Here is a 9,464-nt window from a genome sequence, read left to right as displayed (position 1 = left end):
CTAGGCCGGGCTGATCAATGGGACCCAAGGTAGGTTTTCACAATACAGATTCCCAGGTCCCACTTGAGAGATTCTGATTCAGTAGGCCTGTATGGGCCAGAAAACTAATGATCAGTCAAGTGGGGATTTGTACACTGGCTCTTCTAGGGCTGTTAGAATCACAGTATATAATAAATGTTTACTTGTCTGTCTTGTCACAAGGCTGTGAACATCTTGAGAAAAAAGGCCTTGTCTTTTCATCTTTGTGGTGCCAGTAGCTAGCAGAAAACATGACATTGCTTAGTGCTCAAGACATGTTTATTGAGTAAATCAATAAACTGCTATCTTGCCATTTTTTAATTTTCAGATTGTAGTTCCTATCTAGGCATATGAGCATAATTTAGTAGCACCACATATCTCATTGTCCTAAATGTGTCCTCAGCAAACAGTGAGGATTTCCTCTATTATTTAAAAATCTAGTGATACCCTGCCCCTGATGAGATGCTATCCTAGTTACATTTGAAAAGGACCTTGAAAATAATGAAACATTATCTTTCCCAAATCTTTATTTGGTTTAGCATCCTACAATCTTAAAGATCATCATCACATAAAGTTCTTTCAAATGACTATACACTGTGTAGCACTGTGCTGCCATTCAGCCGTCACAGGTACTGATATACGCAGTTTAAAAACAGGTAAATTCTACTACTGACATTTTTTTTTTTTTTTGGAAATAGGGCCTCGCTCTGTCACCTGGGCTAGAGTGCAGTGGCATGATCATAGCTCACTGCAACCTCAAACTCCTGGGTTCAACTGATCCTCCTGTCTCAGCCTCCCAAGTAGCTGGGACTACAGGTGCACACTACCACGCCTGGCTAATTTTTCTATTTTTAGTAGAGACGGGGTCTCGCTCTTGCTCAGGCTGGTCTTGAACTCCCAGTCTCAAGCCCAAAGTGCTAGATTACAGGTGTGAGCCATCATGCCTGACCTCGTAACATTTATTATGGACTTATCACTTTGCTGCTATATTTGTCTATCTTTCCCCACAAAAAATAGTGAACACTTCAAAGACAATATTTTATTCATCTTTGTATTACTCAGTGTCTAGCATAGTACCTAGCAAACAGGTTTTTAATGAATATATTATATGTTGAGTAAATGAACAAATGAATAGATCTGATAATGGTTCTGCCTACTTCTTTCTTGTGTCCTTTTCCTATGTGCTATATCCTGTTTTCCCTCCCTCCCCACCTCCCTCCCCATTACTGTTTTGCTAGTGTATATAAATAGATCTCAGAGAATCTATATATACCATTATCTGCTGGGCTCCCGAGTACCCATTACTATTTGAAGATGCAGTTGGCAGCTCTATCTGCTTGATCAATTGGCTTCACATCCATACTAGCAGCATTAAGACTGAGATAGTTCTGGCCCTGTTGTTGCTTGAATGACCTGGCAACCTGTTTGGTTGCCAGTCTTTGCAGCCATGAAGTTTCCCATAAATAACTCAGTGGATTTCTGTCTGAATCTAGCTTAGTGTTCCTCTCCATGGGTCATGTGTAACCAGGGACTCACATACCGCAATCCTGAATCTCCTTGAGTCATGACAGGCACTTCATCTTATGCTAATACATACTATTATTTACATTTCTATGTGCTATGATCAACTTTCCATCGGGGCTGGGTGCAGTGGCTCATGCCTGTAATCCTAGCACTCTGGGAGGCTGATGCAGGAAGATTGCTTGAGCTCAGGAGTTCGAGACCAGCCTAAGCAAGAGCAAGACTCTGTCTCTACTAAAAATAGAAAAATTAGCTGGGCATCATGGTGTGCGCCTATAGCCCCAGTTACTTTGGAGGCTGAGGCAAGAGGATCATTTGAGCCCAGGAGTTTGAGGTTGCAGTGAGTTACAGTGATGCCACTGTACTCTGGCTGAGAGGACAGAGCAAGACTCTGCCTATAAAAAAAAAAAACCTCACAAAAAACCCTTTCCATTAGGATGTAAGTATGTATAAGGATGCCAGAAATTATGTTTTTTTTTCTTTTTAAACCGTTCTAAATTCATAACATATATGTTCAGAATATACACACAATATTTATTGAATGGAAGAGAGAATAGGTTGAATCCTACACTGAAAGCTCTTTAAATCCCCTCCATTAGTTAAGTCAACCTACATTTATATTTCGCTTTTCCCTTTCTTTTTCCCAATAACTCATTTTTATTTCCTCACACACTTGTATGGTCTAATAAGGAAAAACTGTGATGTGTGTCTTAAAGGGTGTTAACTGATAATTCTTGAGAGGACCAAACATACCTTGCCGCTGTTCAACAAGGTTCACACTTTCCCCTAATCATATATTAAATAATCTCTCCATAGATTTTAAAGAAAAGAAGCTCTTACCCAGCCTTAGCAACACTTATGGTTTGCTGCTCCATTGCTTCGTGGATACTGGTTCTATCATGCTCTTTGAGGCTGTTAAACTCATCAATACAACAAAGGCCTGCATCTGCAAGCACTAGGGCTCCAGCCTCCAAATTCCACTCTCCTGAGTCTTTCACAGCAGTTACCGTCAGACCTGAGGAAACGAGAAAGCTATGTCAGCCTTTATTTTCAAAAGCATATCTTACACTTATCAGGGGAAAGAGATGCCTCCATTTTAAAGAGAAGGGCATAGAATCAAGGCTTTTATTTGCTATCTACCAGGAGTAGACGACATCAGGACCATCACTTCATGTATCCAGTCACGAGAAAGCCTTAAAAGCGCCTATGTTCTGAAAATCTAAGATGCGTTATTCAGTATTTTGTAGCAACCAGAAATCTCTGAATTTTCTGTCTCTCCTTGTAGGTTCCCTGACTGAGTGCTCTAAACTTTTGGAAGGAGCAAACAGATCTCCAGAGACCTTATGACAAGAGGTTCTGTACTATATGCTGTTTACAGGGAAGGCCCCAATGCTAGAGAACAGCAGTTATTACAGTCCAATGATGGGAATGAAAAGTTTGCTTCCAGTTACAATGAAGGAGGAGATTTTCTTCATATACCAATTTTGATTTGTCCCTTACACCAGTCAATAAAGCAGACTGGTCAAAAGCAAAGGCTTTGGAGTCAACAAGATTTGATTTGAATGCTGGAACTCTCATTCTGGCTATTCAATCATAGTCAAGTTTCCTAATATACATATAGGCTTCAGTTTATTAACCTTTTAAAGGGGATAACAATAGAAAATATAGATTCTTGGATATACAAATAAAATATAACTAAATCTCATTAAAAGGTATATGACACATAATGAGTACTTATAATAACTATTGTTGATAAAAATTGATAAACCTCTGCCAGACTGACCAAGAATAAAAGAAGAGACACAAGTTATGAACACCAAGAATTAAAGAGGGGACATAACTACAGACCCTACAATGAACCAATAATAAGGAAATACTATGAACAACTCTATGCAAGGTTTTCTTTCATCACTCTTACTCAAAAATCATACTAGAGGTTTTAGCCCATGAAATAAGGCAAAGAAAAGAAATAAACAATATACAGATTGAAAAAGGAAAATTTAAAACTGTTTAAATTTGCAGATAACATGATAATGTAGAAAATTCAAAATAATCTACTAAAAAGCTACTACAACTAATAAGTGAGTGGAGTAAGGTTGTAGGATGCAAATCAATATACAAAAATCAATTTTGTTCCTATATATTAGAAATGAATAATTAGAAACTACAATTTTAAATGATATAATTTATAATAGTATCCCAAAATATGGAATATTTGGGTACAAGTCTTATGAAATACACGCAAGATTTGTATGCAAAAAACTATAAAACACTGATAAAGGAAATCAAGACAACTTAATTAAGTTGAGAGATGTTCCATGTTCATGAAATAAACTAAAAAACTCAATATTTTCAATATGTCAATTCTCCCCAAACTGTTCTGTAGTTAAATACTATTCCAAACAATATCCCAACATGGTTTTTGAGGTATGTGAGTCCCTGGTTACAAACGACCCGTGGAGAGAAACACTAAGCCAGGTTCAGACAGAAATCCACTGAGTTAGTTATGGAAAACTTATATGGCTAAAAAGGCTGGCCACCAAACAGGCTGCCAGCTTATTTAAGCAACAGAACTATCTCAGTCTTAATGCTGCTGTTATGGATTGCTCACCCCAGCAATAACAATAGGTCTACTAATCCTTCCTAAAAGGAGTATGTCCACATACTGAGTGCCCCAACTTTTACAGCTTCCACTTGAGGGACCTAAACCTATCTCTGAAAGCAGAGTAGACAAAGTATATGTGAGTCTACCTAGATCACAGAAAACACTGGCAGTTTTATATGGTTACATAGGTACTTCCAGGGTCTTCATCCACCAGGAGCAGTCCAGAGAAGGGGCTATAAAAACACAGCTCCCTATTTTTCCTCAGAAGGGGTTTATGGCACATATCAAGGGCCCCAACTTTTACAGCTACCTAATAAAGGAGTCCATCCTAAACCTCTTAACTCTGAGAGCAGAAAGAGCTAGGCATTTGTGATTCTCTCTAGATCACAGAAAAAAGAGATGGTCTTAAATGGGCGTGCAAACACTTCCAGGGGATACATTCCCTTGGAGCAGTACAGAAAAGGCATGAGAACATGCAGATCCCATTTTCTCTCCAGAAGGGGCTTACAGCACATACTTCCAGTGGCTACTTGACAGCCTGGCTTTTAATGAACTTGCACTGGAGATCAGATGGGGAAAATAAACAATGGTCTTTGGCAGCCAAAGCCAGAGCTCAGCACTTCATGAGCCTTCCCTCCAGCTCACTCCAGTGACCAATCTAGGTCTACTTCTTCTTCCTGGAAAAAGTCTGGCCATGCACCAAGTGCCACAACTTCTACAGCTCCCACATAAGGGACTGCCTCCTTAATGAACTAGCTCTGGGAGTTCTGGGACTTAATAGGGCTTTGCATTCCTGAGTGGCCCTAGATCACAAAAAACAAAGAGGTGGCTATACAATGGGCTCATGTCCAGCAGCAATCTCCCCAGGATCAGAAGACATAGCATGAATATGAGAACACAGATTCTCTACCCAGCTTAGTGCAGAAAGAGAGATAAATGCTCGTGTAAAGCTTTCCCAGGAAGACATAAGGAACTGAAATACACAGCCAACTTTTACAGTCACATCTAGAGAGTTTGGTTCTTAACTTTCTAGTCTTGGGGTTCTAACGAGACATGGCACATCCTAAGCTCCAGGGTGCCACCAAAAACAGACAGAGAGCATAGTCTACAAAAACACAAAGATTTGAGAGGTACCTTAACATCTCTGGCCAGAAGGATTGGTGAAACCCTCCTATATGAGGCAAGTCTGACAAGACTGGGAGAGGTAGCTGTTTTATCTAATGCACTGAAACCAACACAAAGAGTCAAAGAAAAAAAAAAAGAGAGAAAACAGAGGAACAAATTCCAAACAAAAGAACATGAAAAATCTTCAGAAACTTACCCAAGTGAAGTAGATATATGTCATTACCTGGCAGGAAATTCAAAATAAGCCATTGTTGATATATTTTTCATATTGCATGGCTGGATATTTTCTAGACAGCCCTCATATGTCATTATACATTTGTCAAAAACCATCAAATGTACAACATCAAGAGTGAATCCTAATGTAAACTATACACTTCTGGTGACGATGATGTGTCGGTGTTAGTTCACTGATTATAACAAATGTACCACTTTGGAATGGACTGATAGTGGGGGAGGTTTTATGTGTGTTTGGGGGGAGAGGGGGAATATGGGAACTCTGTACTGGTCAATTTTAGTGTGACTCTAAAACTCTTCTAAAAAACAAATTTTATTAAAGAAACAATGTTGTGAACTTGAGTTGGGCAAAGATTTATTACATATGACATCAAAAACACAGTATGCAAAGAAAAACTGTAAGTTGATCCTCATCAAAATTAAGCATGTTCTTTCAAAGACAATGTTAAGAAAATGTTAAAGACAAGCAACAAACTGGGAGAAAATATTTGTAAATCCTGATTCTGATAAAGGACTTGTACATAGAATATATAGAGAAATCATAAAACTCAGTAAGAAGTAAACAAAAAAAACTAACCAAAAAGTGGGCAAGAGAGTTAAACAGTCCTTTCACCAAGAAAATATACAAACGACAAGTAAGTACACGAAAAGATGTTCAACATGTCCCTTCCTCTTGAATCAGGGCAGGACTCTGTGACTGCCTTGACCCACAGGGTATGGTGAAAGTGATGCTATGTAATCTTCAAGGCTGGATCATTAAAGTGCCAAGCACTTTCTACCTTGTTTTCTTGGAATGCTAGATCTTGGAACCCAGCTGCTATGTTGTGAAGAAGCCCAAGCAACCCACAGAGAGGCCTGTTGGACAGAAAGTGAAGCCCAAGGACCCACAGCTCTGGGTGAGCTCCCCACCGACAGCCAGCACCAATGTGCCAGTTATGTGGTAAGTTATTTTGAAAGTGGATCCTCCAGCTTCCAGTTGAGCCGCCACAGCTGATACAGCCAATGCACATGGAACAGAGAAAACCTGTCCCAGTTGAGACCTGCCTAAATTGCAGATTTGTAAACAAAATATGCTGCTAAGTTTTGGAGTGGTTTGTAACTCAATGCTAGATAACCTAGCCAGAACCGGTAAAGAAAGACAACCTAATAGAAAAATGGAGAAGAGATTTAAACAGGATTTCACAAAAGAAAAAATCCTAACAGTCAATAAACACATGAAGAGGTGCTCAACCTCATAAGTAATAGGGAAGTTCAAATTAAAACTACACCGTGATACCATGACACACCTACAAGTATGGCTAATATTTAAATATCTGACAATGAAAGTACTGGCAATGTCGTGGAGCAAAGTAAAGTCTCACACACTGCTAATGAGAGGGATGACTGGTACAACTACTTTGGAAAAGAGTTTGACAATATCTACAAAAGTTGTAATTATACACACTTTTTTACCTCAGAAATTTCACTGCTACATCTATTGTATACAGAGATATGTGATCATGTGCACCAGGAGATAGATAGGTACAAGAATGCTCAAAATAAAATTCTTCATAATAATTAAGTCTAGAAACAACTGAAAAGTCCATCAACAGAACAGAAAAATAAATTTCAGTGTATTCAAACTATAGAATAATGCACAGCAATAAAAAATGAAGTACTGTCCTTGTTAGTATAGTGAAAAAAATGAAATATTAGAACATAATATTGACCAAATAATACACACCCTACAATTTCATTAATGTAAAGTAAAAAACAAACAAACAAAAACAGGCAAAAAAACAGGCCAGGAACAGTGGCTCATACTTGTAATCCTAGCACTTTAGAGGACTGTTTGAGTCCAAGAGTTTGAGACCAGCCTAGGCAATAGTGAGACCCTGTCTCTATAAAAAATTTAAAAAACTAACTGGTGGTGGTGGTATGTAGCTGTAGTCTCAGCTACTTGGGAGGCTGAGGCAGGAATATCCTTTGAGTCCAGGACTTTGAGGTTTCAGTGAGCTATGATTGGGCAACTGCACTCCAGCCTGGGCAACAGAGTGAGACTCTGTTTCAAAAAAAGAAAAAAAATAAGAAAAAGGAAAAAAAAAGCACTCCCCCTTCCAAACAAATCAGTGCTGATAGTGCTAACAGACCTACCCTACAAGAAACACTATGGGAGTCTTCTTTCAGGCTGAAATGAAAGGACACTAAGATAGTAACTCAAATTGAAGTGAAGAAATAAAAAGCACCGATAACGGTAACCATGCAGGTAAATATGAAAGACAGTATAAATGTAATTTGGTTTGTAACTCTTATCTGATTTATAAGAAAATTATGTAAATAAAAAATATAAAATATGTTGTTTAGCTTCTAATATATAAAATACAAATCACAAAGGAAGATAAGGGAACAGAATTGTAACAAATTTTTATACACTATTAAAATTAAACTGGTATTAATCTGAACTAGATTGCTTTAAATTAAGATGTTGGTTATAACCCCTAAAGCAACCAGTAGGAAAATGACTAAAAACATATACAGTATATGAAATAAAAAGGGTATTAAACGATACACTATGTTTGTTAGTATAGTCGAAACTAGAACTTAAAAAATGATATGCTAGAAAATATATATTTAATACAAAAGAAGGCAGTAATGGAGGAATACAGGAACAAAGAGGAAATAAGACATATAGAAAACAAAAAGAAAAATGGCATACATAAATCCTACCTTATTAGTAATTATTATTAAATGTAAATAGATTAAACACTTCAATGAAAAGGCAGAGGTTGGTAGAATGGAGGGAAAAAAAAACATGATCCAACTATGTGCTGTCTACAAGGGGCACACTTTAGACTTAAAGGCACAAACAGGTTGAAAGTGAAAGGATGGAAAAAAGATATTTCATTCAAACAGTAACCCAAAGAGGATTAGAGTAGCTACTCTAATATCAGACAAAATATCTGAATATAATCATAAAAATGTTAATGCAAAAATAGCATTCACAAGTGAGGATATAATCACACTAGGCTCTGCACTGGTTAGACAGCATCTGTAGCTTAGCATCTGAAGTCAGCAAACCATGATCTGTAGACAAAATCTGGCCCAGCCACCTGTTTTTGGAAATACAATTTTACTGGAACACAGTCATGCTAATTTGTTTATATATATTGTCTGTGGCTGCTTTCAGACTACCATGGCGGCAGTAAGTAGTTGTGATAGACATTTTGTGGCCACCAAATCTAAAATATTTGTATCTGCCCTTTTACAGAAAAAGGTGCCAACTCTTCATCTAAAGTATTAATGTCTATGGTGGGACATCAAATTTTAAAAGAAATACTAATAAAAAGAAAAGGGTAATGAGATAATGAAAGACATAGAAATATTAATAATATTATTTAAAGAATAGTTTATAACATGAAGTATGTTTAGCTTGAAAAAAGATGTAGAGAATAGACATTTTTAAATACTCAGAATTATCCTATAGAACAAGAATTAGATATATTTGGATCAGTTTCAAAAGAATTAACTGAGACTAACATGTACAAGTTTACAAGGAACTACTGGCAACTTGAGGTGTTTAAAAAGAAATGAGCTGCCTTACAAAGTAGTGAGCTTTTCATCAAAGTACCATTTAAGTAAAGGTGGAATGTCTACTTATCAGAGATAGTATGAAAAGGTATTTTATTTATGCAATGAATGGGTAACCACCTAAAGGACAAAAGGGTCTAAAAATCCCTTCCAATCCTATTACTCTTAGTACAGAAGGCCTTTCAGCCATTCTCTGAATTCTATGGCAAAGATGATTAAAAACTAAGATACCTAAGTATTTCTTCCCACTTTTGCTATAATAATTCCTCGAATTCCAAAGATGGAAGGAAAACAATGTTATCTGTGTCTTTGTCTCTGTCTTATGAGAGGCAAGAAGGGGAAAAGAAATATTATTTCTAATGATTAAAAGGTGATTATATTTAAGATGTCTTTC

At 37.2% G+C, this 9,464-nt stretch overlaps 1 protein-coding gene across 1 annotated transcript in view; it reads right to left on the bottom strand.

The window, feature by feature from the left end:
• Positions 1-9,464, bottom strand: part of MCM9 (minichromosome maintenance complex component 9) — an 80,998-nt gene that overhangs the window by 13,736 nt on the left and 57,798 nt on the right. Inside the window, exon 7 of the mRNA XM_012650544.1 lies at positions 2,380-2,571. Coding sequence (XP_012505998.1) covers positions 2,380-2,571 — 192 coding nt within the window. The remainder of the gene's footprint in view (positions 1-2,379; positions 2,572-9,464) is intronic.

The sequence above is a fragment of the Propithecus coquereli genome, unplaced genomic scaffold, assembly GCF_000956105.1.
Source record: "Propithecus coquereli isolate 6110/MARCELLA unplaced genomic scaffold, Pcoq_1.0 Scaffold331, whole genome shotgun sequence".
Lineage (NCBI taxonomy): Eukaryota > Metazoa > Chordata > Mammalia > Primates > Indriidae > Propithecus > Propithecus coquereli.
This window is presented reverse-complemented; position numbering and strand designations above follow the sequence as displayed.